Source organism: Rhinopithecus roxellana, chromosome 6 (genome assembly GCF_007565055.1).
Source record: "Rhinopithecus roxellana isolate Shanxi Qingling chromosome 6, ASM756505v1, whole genome shotgun sequence".
NCBI classification, from domain to species: Eukaryota; Metazoa; Chordata; class Mammalia; order Primates; family Cercopithecidae; genus Rhinopithecus; species Rhinopithecus roxellana.
In genome coordinates, this window is record NC_044554.1 from 16,433,826 (window position 1) to 16,457,061 (window position 23,236).

At 41.3% G+C, this 23,236-nt stretch overlaps 1 protein-coding gene across 3 annotated transcripts in view; it reads left to right on the plus strand.

Annotated features, from left to right (window-relative positions):
* CCDC146 (coiled-coil domain containing 146) overlaps nt 1–23,236 on the plus strand; it is a 157,405-nt gene that overhangs the window by 108,358 nt on the left and 25,811 nt on the right. For all 3 annotated transcript variants that reach the window (XM_030932579.1, XM_030932580.1, XM_030932581.1), the window contains 3 exons: nt 1,535–1,608; nt 2,518–2,745; nt 4,326–4,512. In XM_030932579.1, coding sequence (XP_030788439.1) covers nt 1,535–1,608; nt 2,518–2,745; nt 4,326–4,512 — 489 coding nt within the window. The remainder of the gene's footprint in view (nt 1–1,534; nt 1,609–2,517; nt 2,746–4,325; nt 4,513–23,236) is intronic.

Genomic DNA, 23,236 nt, shown 5'->3' on the forward strand with positions numbered 1-23,236 from the left:
GCACAGGACCCTAGCAGAGATGGATTTAACAGGAACCCAGTGAAGCTTAAGTTCAGGCCCCTCACTTGCATGAACCTCTTCCGAGATGCTGTACCTAAGTTAGCATTTGTAATTTTTACTCTTTTTCTTAACGAGGGCCCTCCAGATGGTACAAGTTTCAGCCCCACAAAATGTGATCTGCCCCAGGACTGAGCAAGATCCCACAGAGAAATGTCTCGCCCAGCACACTGTAGTGACGGATTCAACCTCCCTGCATGTGTGTTACCCCTGGCTCCAAAGTTCAATGACATCCTTGGGCAGGAAGGCGCTTGTCTATAACCCTTGCTGTGTACATAAGACTCTTGAGACTTCAACTGAACCTCCCGTGAATCCACAGAGCATAGTGGGAGGTGTGGTGTTAGACAAACTTAGCTTCTGAGCTTGGCCTTGCCACTTACTTACTAGCTGTGTGACTTCGGGAAACTTATTTAAATTCTTGTAGCATGAGTCTTAGGCAGGGCTCCCCAGAAACAGAGCCTAAGACAACTGCTAATGGAAGGAGAGCTCTAAGGAGAATCCTATAGGAGATGGAGGGAAGCAGGATAGAGCTGGGGAAGAAGATGGGCCAGAATACAGCTGCTTCAGGAGAACTCTAGTCTCAGCCTGATCCCATGGAGAACTCACGAAGTCATAAGTTACATCATGGAGGCTGTTGCACCGAAAGGTGGGGGTGGGGGGTGTCTATTAGATCACTGCATCGGTTAGTCATTGGTTGCAGCTTGCTCCCCTCCTCCCTCCACCCCCTGGCTCCCATTCCTTCACAAGGCAGCTCTGCTCAGCCAGTGACAATCTGATGGAGAGGAAATTAAGCATGAACCATTAGCAGTCACCCCTGCAGCATCTGAGGGGTGGGTGGGCAGATGGGCCCTGGCTTAATGATGGTTCAGCTTATGATTTTTCTACTTTACAGTAGTGTGAAAGCAGTATGCATTTAGTAGAAACCACGCTTCAAGTAGCCATGCAACCATTCCATTTTTCACTTTCAGTATTGAATAAATTACATTTATTGTACAGTATTCAATAAGTTACGTGTATTTGCTGTGTGGCACTCAACACTTTATTATATAATAAGCTTTGTGTTAGGTGGATTATAGACTAATAAAAGTGTCCTGAGAATGTAGGCTAGGCTAAGCTATGATTTCAGTAGGTTAGGTGTATTAAATACATTTTCGACTTAAGATAGTTTCAACTTACAATGGGTTTATTGGGATGTAACTGCGTTGTATGTAGAGGACCATCTGTACCTCCATAAAGGGAATCTGGGCAGAAGACCAACAGTATTTGCTACACTCAGTTACCTCCTCTTCAAAATGATAACAAATACAGCTATCTTACAAGGTCATTGTGAGTATTAAATGGGATAATTAAAGCACACAGGGCAGATGGTAAGTATCTACATAGTGTAGTTCCTTTCTCCCTCATATTTAATTTTCTTGTCTTAATTGCTTCTGGTCGAAAAACCACATAATTTAACATGATTTCATTTCTTTGCTAGGATGAAGTGGCCCACCATCAAACCATTCCAGTACAAATTGGAAAAGAGATAGAAAAAATAACACGCAAAAAAGTGTATGATTCAATATTTTTACTTTGAATCCCTCCAAGTCCAAGTTATGTGTGCACACTGAAACGAGAGTACTAACCACTGACATGTTAAATTACTATGATAATTTTAGAATTGTCTGCTTTTGGCCGTGCCTAGGTTGTTTATATCAAGTTCTTTAAAAGAAAGTAATGCACCAAATTACTAGCATTCATAATATTTATGGCTTAATTATGGGTCAAGATTCTGTTGCCAATTTATAAATCATATTTTTATGGAGAAATTCAATTGACTTTAACAGGGCTGTACATGGGATAGATTATGTGAACTGGTTAGAATTTCATGGTCTAGAAGTATATCAGCCAGGCAGCAGCCCAAAGACCAAATAATAGTAACTCCCAACTTTGCCACCCATTCATGTCTGTAACACCCCTCAGATGTTCAGAGTAGATTTGGAGGCAGAGGTCATTGAGGAAATTCTCAGTGTTTAGAGGAACCAAAAAAGATAAAAGATTTTAAGTGAAGATACAAAAATTTTGGAAAAACAATATGATTACTCTGGTGACTAATCCTAAGAGGAAAGGGAAAAATTAGGCAGGCACTAGTAACTGTTCTAAAAACTAAGCTCACCAACACCAAAGTTGAGAAACTCAGATCAATTCCAGGAGGCTGGTCAGGATGGGGGCTGAATCACAGGAGATAGTAGCAAATTGGGATCTGCAGAGAAAGTAGGGAGGCTGGGCAAATTCCTGCCTTCCGTGGCACTCAGTGGAGATACCCTCCAAGTCCCACCCATCTGTGGTGTTTACCCACTGCTGAGATCATTGAATTTATGATTATCTCTTCTGCTGCCTGGTTAGAAAGCAAGAATAGGTAAGGCCAGCATGGCCTCAAAATAAGGCAAATGTGTGTGTATGTGTGTGTATCCCCTACAGAGAAATGGAAAAGAAAAAAATTCTCTTGGAACAAGAAGTCAAAAACCTAAATGACTCCCTAAAGAAAGTTGAAAACAAGGTTAGTGCTATAGTGGAAGAGAAGGAAAATGTAATAAAGGAAGTTGAAGGCAAACGAGCCTTACTTGAAATCAAAGAACGAGAACATAACCAATTGGTCAAGCTATTGGAATTAGCCAGAGAGAATGAAGCAACTTCATTAACTGAAAGGTTAGTTATATTTATGTACGTTATGTTCTGTCATCTAAATTTTTCTTCAAATTATACTTGAGAATTTAAAACATAATCTTACTTTGGTGTTGAGTCATTAATATTTTTAAATAATTTTAAGTCAACTTTTACCATTAATATATTATCAGATAAAGCACTTTGAAGTATTTTTTGATACTTATACATTTTCTCAATTTTCTGTTACCAAATTTTCAGGACAAAACTGTGCCTTTGGAAAATTATATGACTGGAGTATGTTATGTTTAGTTCAGGGATTTTGCCAACAAATGAATGACATTTCTTAGGCCATCTTGACTTTTTTCTAATAGAAGTAATTTCATGGTGTAAGTCCCTAGGAGAGTTTTATGTCCTGCTTTTTTTTTTTTTTTTTTTTTTTGAGATGGAGTCTTGCCCAGACTGGAATGCAGTGGTGCGATCTCAGCTCACTGAAAGCTCCACCTCCTGGGTTCAAGTGATTCTCCTGCCTCAGCCTCCCAAGTAGTTGGGACTACAGGTGCGCACCACCATGCCTGGCTAATTTATTTATTTATTTATTTATTTATTTATTTATTTATTTATTTATTTTTTAATAGAGACAGGGTTTCACCATGTTGGCCAGGTGGTCTCGATCTCTTGACCTCGTGATTTCCCGCTTTGGCCCCCCAAAGTGCCGGGATTACAGACGTGAGCCACCTCGCCCAGCCTATGTCCTGCTTTTAAGTAGAATTTCAAGGAAACTGGAGGCTTCTATCTGCTAATCTGTTATTTTTTGGGGGGTGAGGGTTGTAAGACTGCAGTTCTAAATGACACCAACTCACAAACCTAGTTGCCTTTGGCATTATTTACAATTTATGATTCCAATAGGAGAATAGTTGTGTATGTATATACTGAGCATGCTGTCTTTTATTAAACTTTTATTTTAAATTCAAGGTTACACATACAGGTTTGTTGTAGGTAAACTTGTGTCATGGGGGGTTGTTGTACAGATTATTTTGTCATCCAGGTATTAAGCCTAGTACCTACTAGCTATTTTTCCTGATTCTCTCCCTCCCTCCTCCCACCCTCCACCCTTCGAAAGGCTCCAGTGTGTGTTGTTCCTCTTTATGTGTCCATGTATCCTCATCATTTTGCTCCCACTTATAAGTGAGAACATGTAATATTTGGTTTTCTGTCCCTGCACTGGTTTGCTAAGGATAATGACCTCCAACTCCATCGACATTCCTGCAAAAGATATGATCTCATTCTTTTTTATGGCTGCATAATACTCTGTGACATATGTACCACATTTTCTTTAACTGGTCTACCATTGATGGACATTTAGGTTGGTTCTATGTCTTTGCTATTGTGAATAGCACTGTGATGAGCAAACGTGTGCATGTGTCTTTATGATAGAACAGTTTATATTCCTTTGAGTATATACCCAGTAATAGGATTGCTGGGTCGAATGGTAGTTCTGTTTTTAGGTCTTTGCCAGAAGAGATTGGGAGCCAATATTCAACATGCTGTCTTGATAAGTTTTGAAACACATTTAGGACAGCTGATAACAAATCACTTTCATCTTCTTTCTTTACCTGGAACAGAGGGATATTGGATCTGAATTTACGCAACAGTCTCATTGACAAGCAGAACTACCATGATGAACTTTCTCGTAAGCAAAGAGAGAAAGAACGGGATTTTCGCAATTTAAGAAAGATGGAACTGCTCTTGAAAGTGTCCTGGGATGCACTTACGCAAACTCAAGCAATGCATCAAAGGCTTCTATTAGAGGTGAGGGCTGTAAACTATCATCTGATTTTTAAGCTCGGTGCTAACTTTTGAAGTAAAAATATTTTAGGAAGCTGTTTTTGCTGCCAATAGAGAAAAAGAAAATACAAGTAACAGAGAAAAGGTAATTTTCAAATGCATCAAGCCTATTATGAAATCTATAGTCCTATAATGTTTTGTAATCTCATTTTGCTAACCCAAGATTAGGGAAATGTCTTGTTTGGATCAGTTGTCCATCAGCCTGACCTGCGGAAGTGACTGGGTCATCCAGTTCTAGAAGAGCTAGAGGGTTCACTGCAGAGTGGGGCCAAGTGGATCATTATTTTCACCAGTTGAAAGAGTCAGATCCAGCATGGTGTCATGGCAGACTATAACAGTGAAGGACTAGGTCAAATTATGTGGATATAGATGATCAGCAGCCTGCACTTCCAACTAGCCAAGGGCAATCCAGAACTCAGTGCCAGGCTCCTGGCTATTTCTGTGCAGGGTCGGAGGTATTCCAGTCAGAAGATGCTCAAGACAACTGTTACCTGCCTCTGTGTTCCCAAGTGAGGGGTCCTGTTGCCCCTGGTTCTCTCCTGTCTCAGAGGGCACTCCCTGTGGTAAATGACCAAGCACCACTGAAAGGGCAGAGGATGCTTGAGAGGGCTGCAGCCTTGTGCTAGAGCCTTCCTTGAGTGAAAAAGGGGTCAGCCTCTGAGATGAAGCAGCTAGGTATATAGAAACCTTTCTGATTCTCTTCAGGACTGTCATGCTCCAGAAACTTATGGACGGTCACGACCTCAGAAATGTGAACAGGAGTTTCCAGCTGTGGTAGACACCTCTGATCCTAACCTATGCCTAGTTCTCCTCTCCTCCTGGGCACATAGAAAGTTTATACTTCCTTGCACCCTTTGTGGTTGAGCAGGGTCATATAACTCATTCTGGCCAGAGGACTGTAGACAAAAGTGACACATATCACTTCCAGCCTATTACATCTAGTTGCCAAGTGAGACCCTCTAGCTGTTTTTCCCTCTCCTGTGGTAATTGTGGAAGTGCATGGCGCCGTGGAGGTGCTGTAAAATGGGAGCAGCCGGGAATGCTGAGCCAACAGTGGTCTGAGTCCTCTTGATTGCGCACAGGCTTTGTAGGAAACAGTTTTGGTAGTTCGAAGCCATGATATTTGGGGGTTATTTCTGTAGCATAACTTAGCCTGTCCTAACTGAAAGACCAACCTTAAGGAACATGTGTGAAAAAATTGGTTAGGGTTATAAGTGTTACAAACAGCTAGGACTTGGACTTGGTCTTGCCGTCAGATGGCACTTAAAATCTTCAAGAAGTTTTCTGGCCGGGGGCGGTGGCTGCTGCCTGTAATCTCAGCACTTTGGGAGGCTGACGTGGGCGGATCACTGAGGTCAGGAGTTCAAGACCAGCCTGGCCAACATGGTGAAACCCTGTCTCTACTAAAAATACAAAAATTGGCTGGGTGTGGTGGTGCACGCCCATGATCCTAGCTACTTGGGAGGCCGAGGCGGGAAAATCGCTTGAACCCGGGAGGCGGAGGTTGCAGTGAGCTGAGATTGCACCACTGCACTGCAGCCTGGATGACAGAGCCAGACTCCATCTCAAACAAAAAAAGGAAGTTTTCTGTATCAGTGAGGCAAAATGTACTTTTATAGTCTTTTGCAAAACAAATAAAACATGTATGTTCTACTATATATGTGTTTTTATAAATATTATTTTATATAACTGTTATACATAGTATATTTATGATATAAATACTTCTTATTTAATCATTTTACTGCAGTTCCAACAGGTAGATTTATTTGTATCACTCTGAAATCTCTTTAACTGTAGTAGCGCCTTTTGCCTTAAAAGATTATTTTGGGGGGGGGCGGAGCAAGATGGCCGAATAGGAACAGCTCCAGTCTCCAACTCCCAGCGCGAGCGACACAGAACACCGGTGATTTCTGCATTTTCAACTGAGGTACTGGGGTCATCTCACTAGGGAGTGTTGGGCAATCGGTACTGGTCAGCTGCTGCAACCTGACCAGCGAGAGCTGAAGCAGGGCGAGGCATCGCCTCACCTGGAAGCGCAAGGGGGAAGGGAATCCGTTTTCCTAGCCAGGGGAACTGAGACACACAACACCTGGAAAATCGGGTAACTCCCACCCCAATACTGCGCTTTAAGCAAACAGGCACACCAGGAGAATATATCCCACACATGGCCGGGAGGGTCCCACGCCCACAGAGCCTCCCTCACTGCTAACACAGCAGTCTGCCGCGATCTATCCGCAAGGCAGCAGCGAGGCTGGGGGAGGGGCGCCCGCCATTGCTGAGGCTTAAGTAGGTAAACAAAGCCGCTGGGAAGCTTGAACTGGGTGGAGCTCACAGCAGCACAAGGAAGCCTGCCTGTCTCCATAGACTCCACCTCTGGGGACAGCACACAGCTGAAGACCAACAGGGGAAGCAGCAGGGGCGGTGCAGACGCGAACGACTCTGCCTGACAGCTTTGGGGAGAGCCGTGGATCTCCCAACGCGGAGGTTGAGATCTGAGAATGGACAGACTGCCTGCTCAGGTGGGTCTCTGACCCCTGAGTAGCCTAGCTGGGAGACATCCCCCACTAGGGGCAGTCTGACACCCCACACCTCACAGGGTGGAGTACACCCCTGAGAGGAAACTTCCAAAGGAAGAATCAGACAGGTATACTCGCTGTTCAGCAATATTCTATCTTCGGCAACCTCTGCTGCTGATACCCAGGCAAACAGGGTCTGGAGTGGACCTCAAGCAATCTCCAACAGACCAACAGACAGTCCTTCTGACTGTCAGAAGGAAAACTATCAAACAGGAAGGACACCTATACCAAAACCCCATCAGTACGTCACCATCATCAAAGACCAGAGACAGATAAAACCACAAAGATGGGGAAGAAGCAGGGCAGAAAAGCTGGAAATTCAAAAAATAAGAGCGCATCTCCCCCTGCAAAGGAGCGCAGCCCATCGCCAGCAACGGATCAAAGCTGGTCAGAGAATGACTTTGATGAGATGAGAGAAGAAGGCTTCAGTCCATCAAACTTCTCAAAGCTAAAGGAGGAATTACGTACCCAGTGCAAGGAAACTAAAAATCTTGAAAAAAGAGTGGAAGAATTGACAGCTAGACTAATTAATGCAGAGAAGATCATAAACGAAATGACAGAGATGAAAACCATGACACGAGAAATACGTGACAAATGCACAAGCTTCAGTAACCGACTCGATCAACTGGAAGAAAGAGTATCAGCGATTGAAGATCAAATGAATGAAATGAAGTGAGAAGAGAAACCAAAAGAAAAAAGAAGAAAAAGAAATGAGCAAAGCCTGCAAGAAGTATGGGATTATGTAAAAAGACCAAATCTATGTCTGATTGGGGTGCCTGAAAGTGAGGGGGAAAATGGAACCAAGTTGGAAAACACTCTTCAGGATATCATCCAGGAGAACTTCCCCAACCTAGTAGGGCAGGCCAACATTCAAGTTCAGGAAATACAGAGAACGCCACAAAGATACTCCTCCAGAAGAGCAACTCCAAGACACATAATTGCCAGATTCACCAAAGTTGAAATGAAGGAAAAATCTTAAGGGCAGCCAGAGAGAAAGGTCGGGTTACCCACAAAGGGAAGCCCATCAGACTAACAGCAGATCTCTCGGCAGAAACTCTACAAGCCAGAAGAGAGTGGGAGCCAATATTCAACGTTCTTAAAGAAAAAAATTTTCAACCCAGAATTTCATATCCAGCCAAACTAAGTTTCATAAGTGAAGGAGAAATAAAATCCTTTACAGATAAGCAAATGCTTAGAGATTTTGTCACCACCAGGCCTGCCTTACAAGAGACCCTGAAGGAAGCCCTAAACATGGAAAGGAACAACCGGTACCAGCCATTGCAAAAACATGCCAAAATGTAAAGACCATCGAGGCTAGGAAGAAACTGCATCAAATAACGAGCAAAATAACCAGTTAATATCATAATGGCAGGATCAAGTTCACACAGAACAATATTAACCTTAAATGTTAATGGACTAAATGCTCCAATTAAAAGACACAGACTGGCAAACTGGATAAAGAGTCAAGACCCATCAGTCTGCTGTATTCAGGAGACCCATCTCACATGCAGAGACATACATAGGCTCAAAATAAAGGGATGGAGGAAGATCTACCAAGCAAATGTAGAACAAAAAAAAGCAGGGGTTGCAATCCTAGTCTCTGATAAAACAGACTTTAAACCATCAAAGATCAAAAGAGACAAAGAAGGCCATTACATAATGGTAAAGGGATCAATTCAACAGGAAGAGCTAACTATCCTAAATATATATGCACCCAATATAGGAGCACCCAGATTCATAAAGCAAGTCCTTAGAGACTTACAAAGAGACTTAGACTCCCATACAATAATAATGGGAGACTTCAACACTCCACTGTCAACATTAGACAGATCAACGAGACAGAAAGTTAACAAGGATATCCAGGAATTGAACTCATCTCTGCACCAAGCAGACCTAATAGACATCTACAGAACTCTCCACCCCAAATCAACAGAATATACATTCTTCTCAGCACCACATTGCACTTATTCCAAAATTGACCACATAATTGGAAGTAAAGCACTCCTCAGCAAATGTAAAAGAACAGAAATTATAACAAACTGTCTCTCAGACCACAGTGCAATCAAACTAGAACTCAGGACTAAGAAACTCAATCAAAACCGCTCAACTACATGGAAACTGAACAACCTGCTCCTGAATGACTACTGGGTACATAACGAAATGAAAGCAGAAATAAAGATGTTCTTTGAAACCAATGAGAACAAAGATACAACATACCAGAATCTCTGGGACATATTTAAAGCAGTGTGTAGAGGGAAATTTATAGCACTAAATGCCCACAAGAGAAAGCAGGAAAGATCTAAAATTGACACTCTAACATCACAATTAAAAGAACTAGAGAGGCAAGAGCAAACATATTCAAAAGCTAGCAGAAGGCAAGAAATAACTAAGATCAGAGCAGAACTTAAGGAGATAGAGACACAAAAAACCCTCCAAAAAATCAATGAATCCAGGAGTTGGTTTTTTGAAAAGATCAACAAAATTGACAGACCGCTAGCAAGGCTAATAAAGAAGAAAAGAGAGAGGAATCAAGTAGATGCAATAAAAAATGATAAAGGGGATATCACCACCGACCCCACAGAAATACAAACTACCATCAGAGAATACTATAAACGCCTCTACGCAAATCAACTAGAAAATCTAGAAGAAATGGATAATTTCCTGGACACGTACACTCTCCCAAGACTAAACCAGGAAGAAGTTGAATCCCTCAATAGACCAATAGCAGGCTCTGAAATTGAGGCAACAATTAATAGCCTACCCACCAAAAAAAGTCCAGGACCAGATGGATTCACAGCTGAATTCTACCAGAGGTACAAGGAGGAGCTGGTACCATTCCTTCTGAAACTAATCCAATCAATAGAAAAAGAGGGAATCCTCCCTAACTCATTTTATGAGGCCAACATCATCCTGATACCAAAGCCTGACAGAGACACAACAGAAAAAGAGAATTTTAGACCAATATCCCTGATGAACATCGATGCAAAAATTCTCAATAAAATACTGGCAAACCGGATTCAGCAGCACATCAAAAAGCTTATCCACCATGATCAAGTGGGCTTCATCCCTGGGATGCAAGGCTGGTTCAACATTTGCAAATCAATAAATGTAATCCAGCATATAAACAGAACCAAAGACAAGAACCACATGATTATCTCAATAGATGCAGAAAAGGCTTTTGACAAAATTCAACAGCCCTTCATGCTAAAAACGCTCAATAAATTCGGTATTGATGGAACGTACCTCAAAATAATAAGAGCTATTTATGACAAACCCACAGCTAATATCATACTGAATGGGCAAAAACTGGAAAAATTCCTTTTGAAAACTGGCACAAGACAGGGATGCCCTCTCTCACCACTCCTATTCAACATAGTGTTGGAAGTTCTGGCTAGGGCAATCAGGCAAGAGAAAGAAATCAAGGGTATCCAGTTAGGAAAAGAAGAAGTCAAATTGTCCCTGTTCGCAGATGACATGATTGTATATTTAGAAAACCCCATCGTCGGAGGGCGGAGCAAGATGGCCGAATAGGAACAGCTCCAGTCTCCAACTCCCAGCGCGAGCGACACAGAACACCGGTGATTTCTGCATTTTCAACTGAGGTACTGGGGTCATCTCACTAGGGAGTGCCGGACAATCGGTGCTGGTCAGCTGCTGCAGCCTGACCAGCGAGAGCTGAAGCAGGGCGAGGCATCGCCTCACCTGGAAGCGCAAGGGGGAAGGGGATCCGTTTTCCTAGCCAGGGGAACTGAGACACACAACACCTGGAAAATCGGGTAACTCCCACCCCAATACTGCGCTGTAAGCATACAGGCACACCAGGAGAATATATCCCAATCCTGGCCGGGAGGGTCCCACGCCCACGAAGCCTCCCTCACTGCTAACACAGCAGTCTGCCGCGATCTATCCACAAGGCAGCAGCGAGGCTGGGGGAGGGGCGCCCGCCATTACTGAGGCTTAAGTAGGTAAACAAAGCCGCTGGGAAGCTCGAACTGGGTGGAGCTCACAGCAGCTCAAGGAAGCCTGCCTGTCTCTGTAGTCTCCACCTCTGGGGACAGCGCACAGCTGAAGACCAACAGGGGAAGTAGCAGGAGCCGGTGCAGACGCGAACGACTCTGTCTGACAGCTTTGGGGAGAGCCCTGGATCTCCCAACGCGGAGGTTGAGATCTGAGAACGGACAGACTGCCTGCTCAGGTGGGTCTCTGACCCCTGAGTAGCCTAGCTGGGAGACATCCCCCACTAGGGGCAGTCTGACACCCCACACCTCACAGGGTGGAGTACACCCCTGAGAGGAAACTTCCAAAGGAAGAATCAGACAGGTATACTCGCTGTTCAGCAATATTCTATCTTCGGCAACCTCTGCTGCTGATACCCAGGCAAACAGGGTCTGGAGTGGACCTCAAGCAATCTCCAACAGACCTGCAGCTGAGGTTCCTGACTGTTAGAAGGAAAACTATCAAACAGGAAGGACATCTATACCAAAACCCCATCAGTACGTCACCATCATCAAAGACCAGAGGCAGATAAAACCACAAAGATGGGGAAAAAGCAGGGCAGAAAAGCTGGAAATTCAAAAAATAAGAGCGCATCTCCCCCTGCGAAGGAGCGCAGCCCATCGCCAGCAACGGATCAAAGCTGGTCAGAGAATGACTTGGACGAGAGGAGAGAAGAAGGCTTCAGTCCATCAAACTTATCAGAGCTAAAGGAGGAATTACGTACCCAGCGCAAAGAAACTAAAAATCTTGAAAAAAGAGTGGAAGAATTGACAGCTAGACTAATTAATGCAGAGAAGATCATAAACGAAATGACAGAGATGAAAACCATGACACGAGAAATACGTGACAAATGCACAAGCTTCAGTAACCGACTCGATCAACTGGAAGAAAGAGTATCAGCGATTGAAGATCAAATGAATGAAATGAAGCGAGAAGAGAAACCAAAAGAAAAAAGAAGAAAAAGAAATGAGCAAAGCCTGCAAGAAGTATGGGATTACGTAAAAAGACCAAATCTACGTCTGATTGGGGTGCCTGAAAGTGAGGGGGAAAATGGAATCAAGTTGGAAAACACTCTTCAGGATATCATCCAGGAGAACCTCCCCAACCTAGTAGGGCAGGACAACATTCAAATTCAGGAAATACAGAGAACGCCACAAAGATACTCCTCCAGAAGAGCAACTCCAAGACACATAATTGCCAGATTCACCAAAGTTGAAATGAAGGAAAAAATCTTAAGGGCAGCCAGAGAGAAAGGTCGGGTAACCCACAAAGGGAAGCCCATCAGACTAACAGCAGATCTCTCGGCAGAAACTCTACAAGCCAGAAGAGAGTGGGGGCCAATATTCAACGTTCTTAAAGAAAAGAATTTTAAACCCAGAATTTCATATCCAGCCAAACTAAGTTTCATAAGTGAAGGAGAAATAAAATCCTTTACAGATAAGCAAATGCTTAGAGATTTTGTCACCACCAGGCCTGCCTTACAAGAGACCCTGAAGGAAGCCCTAAACATGGAAAGGAACAACCGGTACCAGCCATCACAAAAACATGCCAAAATGTAAAGACCATCGAGGCTAGGAAGAAACTGCATCAACTAACGAGCAAAATAACCAGTTAATATCATAAATGGCAGGATCAAGTTCACACAGAACAATATTAACCTTAAATGTTAATGGACTAAATGCTCCAATTAAAAGACACAGACTGGCAAACTGGATAAAGAGTCAAGACCCATCAGTCTGCTGTATTCAGGAGACCCATCTCACATGCAGAGACATACATAGGCTCAAAATAAAGGGATGGAGGAAGATCTACCAAGCAAATGGAGAACAAAAAAAAGCAGGGGTTGCAATCCTTGTCTCTGATAAAACAGACTTTAAACCATCAAAGATCAAAAGAGACAAAGAAGGCCATTACATAATGGTAAAGGGATCAATTCAACAGGAAGAGCTAACTCTCCTAAATATATATGCACCAAATACAGGAGCACCCAGATTCATAAAGCAAGTCCTTAGAGACTTACAAAGAGACTTAGACTCCCATACAATAATAATGGGAGACTTCAACACTCCGCTGTCAACATTAGACAGATCAACGAGACAGAAAGTTAACAAGGATATCCAGGAATTGAACTCATCTCTGCACCAAGCGGACCTAATAGACATCTATAGAACTCTCCACCCCAAATCAACAGAATATACATTCTTCTCAGCACCACATCGCACTTATTCCAAAATTGACCACATAATTGGAAGTAAAGCACTCCTCAGCAAATGTAAAAGAACAGAAATTATAACAAACTGTCAGACCACAGTGCAATCAAACTAGAACTCAGGACTAAGAAACTCAATCAAAACCGCTCAACTACATGGAAACTGAACAACCTGCTCCTGAATGACTACTGGGTACATAACGAAATGAAAGCGGAAATAAAGATGTTCTTTGAAACCAATGAGAACAAAGATACAACATACCAGAATCTCTGGGACACATTTAAAGCAGTGTGTATAGGGAAATTAATAGCACTAAATGCCCACAAGAGAAAGCAGGAAAGATCTAAAATTGACACTCTAACATCACAATTAAAAGAACTAGAGAGGCAAGAGCAAACACATTCAAAAGCTAGCAGAAGGCAAGAAATAACTAAGATCAGAGCCGAACTGAAGGAGATAGAGACACAAAAAACCCTCCAAAAAATCAATGAATCCAGGAGTTGGTTTTTTGAAAAGATCAACAAAATTGACAGACCGCTAGCAAGGCTAATAAAGAAGAAAAGAGAGAGGAATCAAATAGATGCAATAAAAAATGATAAAGGGGATATCACCACTGACCCCACAGAAATACAAACTACCATCAGAGAATACTATAAACGCCTCTACGCAAATCAACTAGAAAATCTAGAAGAAATGGATAAATTCCTGGACACTTACACTCTCCCAAGGCTAAACCAGGAAGAAGTTGAATCCCTGAATAGACCAATAGCAGGCTCTGAAATTGAGGCAACAATTAATAGCCTACCCACCAAAAAAAGTCCAGGACCAGATGGATTCACAGCTGAATTCTACCAGAGGTACAAGGAGGAGCTGGTACCATTCCTTCTGAAACTATTCCAATCAATAGAAAAAGAGGGAATCCTCCCTAACTCATTTTATGAGGCCAACATCATCCTGATACCAAAGCCTGGCAGAGACACATCAAAAAAAGAGAATTTTAGACCAATATCCCTGATGAACATTGATGCAAAAATTCTCAATAAAATACTGGCAAACCGGATTCAGCAGCACATCAAAAAGCTTATCCACCATGATCAAGTGGGCTTCATCCCTGGGATGCAAGGCTGGTTCAACATTCGCAAATCAATAAACGTAATCCAGCATATAAACAGAACCAAAGACAAGAACCACATGATTGTCTCAATAGATGCAGAAAAGGCTTTTGACAAAATTCAACAGCCCTTCATGCTAAAAACGCTCAATAAATTCGGTATTGATGGAACGTACCTCAAAATAATAAGAGCTATTTATGACAAACCCACAGCTAATATCATACTGAATGGGCAAAAACTGGAAAAATTCCCTTTGAAAACTGGCACAAGACAGGGATGCCCTCTCTCACCACTCCTATTCAACATAGTGTTGGAAGTTCTGGCTAGGGCAATCAGGCAAGAGAAAGAAATCAAGGGTATTCAGTTAGGAAAGGAAGAAGTCAAATTGTCCCTGTTTGCAGATGACATGATTGTATATTTAGAAAACCCCATCGTCTCAGCCCAAAATCTCCTTAAGCTGATAGGCAACTTCAGCAAAGTCTCAGGATACAAAATTAATGTGCAAAAATCACAAGCATTCTTATACACCAGTAACAGAGAAGCAGAGAGCCAAATCATAATGAACTTCCATTCACAATTGCTTCAAAGAGAATAAAATACCTAGGAATCCAGCTTACAAGGGATGTAAAGGACCTCTTCAAGGAGAACTACAAACCACTGCTCAGTGAAATAAAAGAGGACACAAACAAATGGAAGAACATACCATGCTCATGGATAGGAAGAATCAATATCGTGAAAATGGCCATACTCCCCAAGGTTATTTATAGATTCAATGCCATCCCCATCAAGCTACCAATGAGTTTCTTCACAGAATTGGAAAAAACTGCTTTAAAGTTCATATGGAACCAAAAAAGGGCCCGCATTGCCAAGACAATCCTAAGTCAAAAGGACAAAGCTGGAGGCGTCACGCTACCTGACTTCAAACTATACTACAAGGCTACAGTCACCAAAACAGCATGGTACTGGTACCAAAACAGAGATATAGATCAATGGAACAGAACAGAGTCCTCAGAAATAATACCACACATCTACAGCCATCTGATCTTTGACAAACCTGAGAGAAACAAGAAATGGGGAAAGGATTCCCTATTTAATACATGGTGCTGGGAAAATTGGCTAGCCATAAGTAGAAAGCTGAAACTGGATCCTTTCCTTACCCCTTATACGAAGATTAATTCAAGATGGATTAGAGACTTAAATGTTAGACCTAATACCATAAAAACCCTAGAAGAAAATCTAGGTAGTACCATTCAGGACATAGGCATGGGCAAGGACTTCATGTCTAAAACACCAAAAGCAACGGCAGCAAAAGCAAAAATTGACAAATGGGATCTCATTAAACTAAAGAGCTTTTGCACAGCAAAAGAAACTACCATCAGAGTGAACAGGCAACCTACAGAATGGGAGAAAATTTTTGCAACCTACTCATCTGACAAAGGGCTAATATCCAGAATCTACAAAGAACTCAAACAAATATACGAGAAAAAAACAAACAGCCCCATCAAAAAGTGGGGAAAGGATATGAACAGACATTTCTCAAAAGAAGATATTCATACAGCCAACAGACACATGAAAAAATGCTCATCATCACTCGCCATCAGAGAAATGCAAATCAAAACCACAATGAGATACCATCTCACACCAGTTAGAATGGCAATCATTAAGAAGTCAGGAAACAACAGGTGTTGGAGAGGATGTGGAGAAATAGGAACACTTTTACACTGTTGGTGGGATTGTAAACTAGTTCAACCATTATGGAAAACAGTATGGCAATTCCTCAAGGATCTAGAACTAGATGTACCTTATGACCCAGCCATCCCACTACTGGGTATATACCCAAAGGATTATAAATTATTCTACTACAAAGACACATGTACACGTATGTTTATTGCGGCACTATTCACAATAGCAAAGACTTGGAATCAACCCAAATGTCCATCTGTGACAGACTGGATTAAGAAAATGTGGCACATATACACCATGGAATACTATGCAGCCATAAAAAAGGATGAGTTTGCGTCCTTTGTAGGGACATGGATGCAGCTGGAAACCATCATTCTTAGCAAACTATCACAAGAACAGAAAACCAAACACCGCATGTTCTCACTCATAGGTGGGAACTGAACAATGAGATCACTTGGACTCGGGAAGGGGAACATCACGCACTGGGGCCTATCATGGGGAGGGGGGAGGGGGGAGGAGGGAGGGCTTGCATTGGGGAGTTATACAAGATATAAATGATGAATTGATGGGTGCTGACGAGTTGATGGGTGCAGCACACCAACATGGCATAAGTATACATATGTAACAAACCTGCACGTTATGCACATGTACCCTAGAACTTAAAGTATAATAAAAATAATAAAAATAATAAAAAAAAAAAAAAAAAAAAAAAGAAAACCCCATCGTCTCAGCCCAAAATCTCCTTAAGCTGATAGGCAACTTCAGCAAAGTCTCAGGATACAAAATTAATGTGCAAAAATCACAAGCATTCTTATACACCAGTAACAGACAAGGAGAGAGCCAAATCAGGAATGAACTTCCATTCACAATTGCTTCAAAGAGAATAAAATACCTAGGAATCCAACTTACAAGGGATGTAAAGGACCTCTTCAAGGAGAACTACAAACCACTGCTCAGTGAAATAAAAGAGGACACAAACAAATGGAAGAACATACCATGCTCATGGATAGGAAGAATCAATATCGTGAAAATGGCCATACTGCCCAAGGTTATTTATAGATTCAATGCCATCCCCATCAAGCTACCAATGAGTTTCTTCACAGAATTGGAAAAAACTGCTTTAAAGTTCATATGGAACCAAAAAAGAGCCCGCATTGCCAAGACAATCCTAAGTCAAAAGGACAAAGCTGGAGGCATCACACTACCTGACTTCAAACTATACTACAAGGCTACAGTAACCAAAACAGTATGGTACTGGTACCAAAACAGAGATATAGACCAATGGAACAGAACAGAGTCCTCAGAAATAATACCGCACATCTACAGCCATCTGATCTTTGACAAACCTGAGAGAAACAAGAAATGGGGAAAGGATTCCCTATTTAATAAATGGTGCTGGGAAAATTGGCTAGCCATAAGTAGAAAGCTGAAACTGGATCCTTTCCTTACCCCTTATACGAAGATTAATTCAAGATGGATTAGAGACTTAAATGTTAGACCTAATACCATAAAAACCCTAGAAGAAAATCTAGGTAGTACCATTCAGGATATAGGCATGGGCAAGGACTTCATGTCTAAAACACCAAAAGCAATGGCAGCAAAAGCAAAAATTGACAAATGGGATCTAATTAAACTAAAGAGCTTCTGCACAGCAAAAGAAACTACCATCAGAGTGAACAGGCAACCTACAGAATGGGAGAACATCTGACAAAGGGCTAATATCCAGAATCTACAAAGAACTCAAACAAATATACAAGAAAAAAACAAACAACCCCATCAAAAAGTGGGCAAAGGATATGAACAGACATTTCTCAAAAGAAGACATTCATACAGCCAACAGACACATGAAAAAATGCTCATCATCACTCGCCATCAGAGAAATGCAAATCAAAACCACAATGAGATACCATCTCACACCAGTTAGAATGGCAGTCATTAAGAAGTCAGGAAACAACAGGTGTTGGAGAGGATGTGGAGAAATAGGAACACTTTTACACTGTTGGTGGGATTGTAAACTAGTTCAACCATTATGGAAAACAGTATGGCAATTCCTCAAGGATCTAGAACTAGATGTACCATATGACAGCCATCCCACTACTGGGTATATACCCAAAGGATTATAAATTATTCTACTACAAAGACACATGCACACGTATGTTTATTGCGGCACTATTCACAATGGCAAAGACTTGGAATCAACCCAAATGTCCATCTGTGACAGACTGGATTAAGAAAATGTGGCACATATACACCATGGAATACTATGCAGCCATAAAAAAAGATGAGTTTGCGTCCTTTGTAGGGACATGGATGCAGCTGGAAACCATCATTCTTAGCAAACTATCACAAGAACAGAAAACCAAACACCGCATGTTCTCACTCATAGGTGGGAACTGAACAATGAGATCACTTGGACTCGGGAAGGGGAACATCACACACTGGGGCCTATCATGGGGAGCGGGGAGGAGGGAGGGATTGCATTGGGGAGTTATACATGATATAAATGACGAATTGATGGGTGCTGACGAGTTGATGGGAGCAGCACACCAACACGGCATAAGTATACATATGTAACAAACCTGCATGTTATGCACATGTACCCTAGAACTTAAAGTATAATAAAAAATATATATATATATTAAAAAAAGATTATTTTGTCTGATCTTAGTATAATAATATCAGTTACACTATCTTTTGGCCTGTTAGAGTCTGCATGGTATTATTTACTTTCATTTTGTTTTTCCTTTTTGGAGACAGTCTTGCTTTGCTGCCCAGGCTGGAGTGCAGGCACCGTCTCAGCTCACTGCAACCTCCACCTCCCAGGTTTAAGCAATTCTCATACCTCAGCCTCCCAGGAAGCTGGGATTACAGGCATGTGCCACCATACCCGGCTAATTTTTGTATTTTTAGTAGAAACGGGCTTTCACTATGTTGGCCAGGCGGGTCTCAAAGTCCTGACCTCAAGTGATCTATCTGCCTTTCCCTCCCCAAAGTGCTGGGATTACAAGTGCGAGCCACCGTGCCCAGCCCTGTTTACTGTCACTCTTTCTGTGTCCTTATTTTGGTGTGTCTCATATACACAGCACATACTTTTCAAAATCTAGTCTGATAAATTCTGCCTTTTAATTCTTGTATTTAGTCTAAAAATTAATATTTAATGTAATTGTGGATATATTTGACCTTATTCTGTGATATTACTTTTGCTTTCTCTGTGTCCCATCTGCTTTATGTTCCATTTTCTCTCCCATATTTCCTTCCTTGGGATTAATCAACATTTCATATTGTTCTGCTATCTTTGTTTTATATATGCATCTGTTAGTTTTACATTATGTTTCTATTCTTCGGGTGGTTACCCTGAAGATTACAACAGTCATCTTTGACTTACTAGAGTCCAGTATAAATTATTTGTATTTTTACTCCTTCCAAGACAGCACTAATACCTTTGATGATTTTAACTCTGGCTTACCTTTGCAATTCTCATGCCCTCAAACATATTTTTATTCCAACTTCCCAAGTTATTCTTGTTGGAAGCATTGGTTTACTACAAGCTACTCCATCTTAGCCCAAAGCATAGCATGTTAGGATGTTAAATTGGAACTTTGGGCAAACACAGACCCTGTGGCCACCCCACCTCAGTCATAGTAAGATTTATAGTAGACAGCAGGTATAATGTCCATTCAAAGTACTAATGGAAACTTCGATGTGATGAGTAGGAGACTCTTAAAACCAGCAAGTGTTGCTTGTACTAATAAAACAATTCCTGTTTATTGATCAAATAACTGTTCAGTAAGATTTCTTTAAACAATGGGATAAAATGTATAATTACCTTTAATAACAATTTTGGTAGTTATGGTAGTAAGTAAAGTTAATCCATTCAATATGTTTCTAATGCTGAGCCATCAAAGCATTCTTCTTCATATTGAAGAGTAAGGTAACCTAAATAGAAGAAATAATTTGTCTCATAAATTAATAGTTCTTAGCTCAAAAAGGGTTATACATTGGTAAAAATCACAAGATTGGTTCTAAAAGACTATACACACAAAACAGACTTAGGTTCACTTCTACCAGAAAATCTAGATTAAGTACCATAGAAGGGACATATAAACATAATACACAATGTAATCCTACTAGTTCCACTTCTAGTTAAAATAGAAAATGTTGTGACGGACTGTGGTCTCTGCTGACAGCCAGAAAAAAAATCGATAAACTAAAAATCATATATTTTTAAGAGACATATGCAAATAGGAAGTAAATTCCACAAAGTCATCATCACTTCCTGGTGAGCAGAAACCGGTGGCCTTTTGCCTCCCTGAGACATTTGCCAAGTCTAGGCCTGGGCATGTGGAAGATTTGCCTGCTATCGGCAGAGAGACTTTGCTGGGATTAGGCAAAACCATCAGAGCTTTTAATGACTATGCGCATTGGCATGACAAACTGGAATTCCTTAAGCAAAAGCATCATACTCTCATGTAATCTCACACATTACAGTGTACCTCTGCATTTAAACACGGCTCTGATTGACTTCCACTTGGCATTGAAAATAAATAAAACCATGATTCCTGGGATTTTGCTCTGACACCATCATATTGTAGGGGTTAGAATATCGTGAGTCTGTAAAGTTATTCACTTTCTAAACATAAGATCATGTCCAAAATGGTGACAATGACAAAGTCATCTTACCAAGTGATTATGACACTTTCTATATACTATAATTTTTCTTTAATTGTAGTTTTCTAGCAATTCCATCTCCCTTTGCTCTGATTTAAAAGTGGTTCTGCATTTTTCTCTCTTCATGACTCATTTCAGTGTTCAAGGCAATGATAACAACATGCTGTATTGAGGAGAGCTTCACCTTTGAGTCAGGCAGAGTCAAGTTCAGATTCTAGATCCATTGAATTCCTTCCTATGTTGTTTCCAAACCTTTGAACTGGGATTATTGCAAAAAATGAGTGATTACAAATGGGAAAATGTGTGGTACAGAGAAGATACTCAGTAAATATTGCCATCCTTCCTTTATACATATGAACTCTTTGAAAGGCTAAAGTCAATGATAGTCAGGATGAGACTGTGAATATGGCTATTTGATTCCTATGGAGAAGATGGCATCATCATCAGACCCTACTGATGAACCCTAGAAATGCCTCTCAGTACCCACTCTACATTACCTGAATGATTGCACCTGTACACCGGCTGTTTTCCTTAGGTCCAGCTCCTTTCATGTCCAATTTTTCTTCCATTTTGCTAACAAATTTATATTCTTAAGTGACACAAATGTGTCACTCATCTGCTCAAGACATTCAATGGATCCTTAATTCACATAATCACAGAATGAAGGAACCAAGAGGAATCTTAAAGATCATACTATAAAAGCAAATAGGTTTCATCTCAAATGCCAGCTCCTTCCATTTGGGGGTAGCTCCCTATAGTGATGATATTGCAAAGGATTCTTTTTTTTTTTTTTTTTTTGAAACAGAGTCTCACTCTGTCGCCGAGGCTGAAGTACAGTGGCACCGTCTCAGTTCACTGCAACCTCTGTCTCCTGGGTTCAAGCAATTCTCCTGCCTCAGCCTCCCAACTAGCTAGGATTACATGCACTCACCACCACGCCTGGCTAGTTTTTATATTTTTAGTAGAGATGGGGTGTCACCATGTTGGCCAGGCTAGTCTCGAACTCCTGACCTCAGGTGATCCACCCGCCTTGGCCTCCCAAAGTGCTGGGATTACAGGCGTGGGCCACTGTGCCCAGCCCAATATTGCAAAGGATTCTGAGGCCCAGTGCTGACGTGTTAGATAGGAGCTCTGTAGTTGATTGGTGATGTCTGCCCCAGGCATAGAAAGAAAGATTGTCCATGTATTTCCCATTCCTAATCAAGTCATCTTCCTAATCAAGTGCAGTTTCTTCAGCCAATTCTTTTGGTATATCTTCATACCCCAAGTAACATGCTTATGATGCTGCTACTTGAGTTTTCAGTTATAGACTTGATCTTTGTACTTATCACTATAAAAGATGAGGATTCAGCCCTCTTTAGACCCCCGTTCACCACACATACATTTCTTGTTCCTCTGTATACACAGTATTCTCATATAATTTTGATTAGTTCAGAATTTGGTATTCACATTATTATGAATATATAAAGGCTATTCCTGCCTGAGCCATGTGATATTATATGATTACCCTTCCTTACAAAATTTTTTGTTCCCAGGAATTTATAAACATCCTGTTTTTACACTTTTATAGTTTTTGGTGTGCTTATTAGTTCAATCCCAAATTCTTCTCCAATTATATAAATCTCCTCTCAGTATGTTAAAACACATTTGATGGCCTATTCATTTACTCGTCTTGAAGAAGTCTGTGCTAAGCCAAAGACTAACAGGAATACACCAGTAGTTGAATGAGCTGAGTTTATTACACATTGCAGCAAGGGAGAACACACGCCATGGAGAATTGTAGGGAGTCTCAATAGAGGGTATTAGAAAGGACATACAGGATTTGTGTCATGTGACTTGAAGAATGGTTTAAAGAAATGGGACTTTGCCCTGAATTTGGATGTTCTCAGGAAATGAGAGTAATTCTGTGGTCAAGTATCTTCAATTTTACTTAGAAAAAGAAAAGATTAGATGGAGGCTAAAGCTATGATTGTTAAACAAAGCTGTACATGGAGAATGTATGGTATTTTGTGGCTTGGATCATGTTCATGTTTTTGTCTGTGTTCAAATACACTTATGGAGTGGCCTTGTTTTTGTCCTGATCCATCATGATTACAGAGTGGCTTTGTTGGAGTTTATGTTCTCGGCAATTGTTTATGTTCAACAGGAGAATATCAAGGCCTATGTATGAGTTCCAGTTCTGTTCCTGGATATCAGGGGCTGCCTTTTTCTTTCTCAGCCTTCTGACTTGTTCCAAAGTAGTCCCATTTCTCTATGTGCTTGCTGCACTGCTCTCATAATAGGAGCCTTACGCCGTCATCTCGGTGATGCCCTTCACCTCTCTTTGGACTCTATTTCATGGGTCTCATCTATTTTATTCTCTTAGCTTACCCACTTTTGGAGGAGGGGACATGCCTTCCAGTAGCTTCATGAGAAAAATGCTAGTGAAAAAGTAATTGTTTAA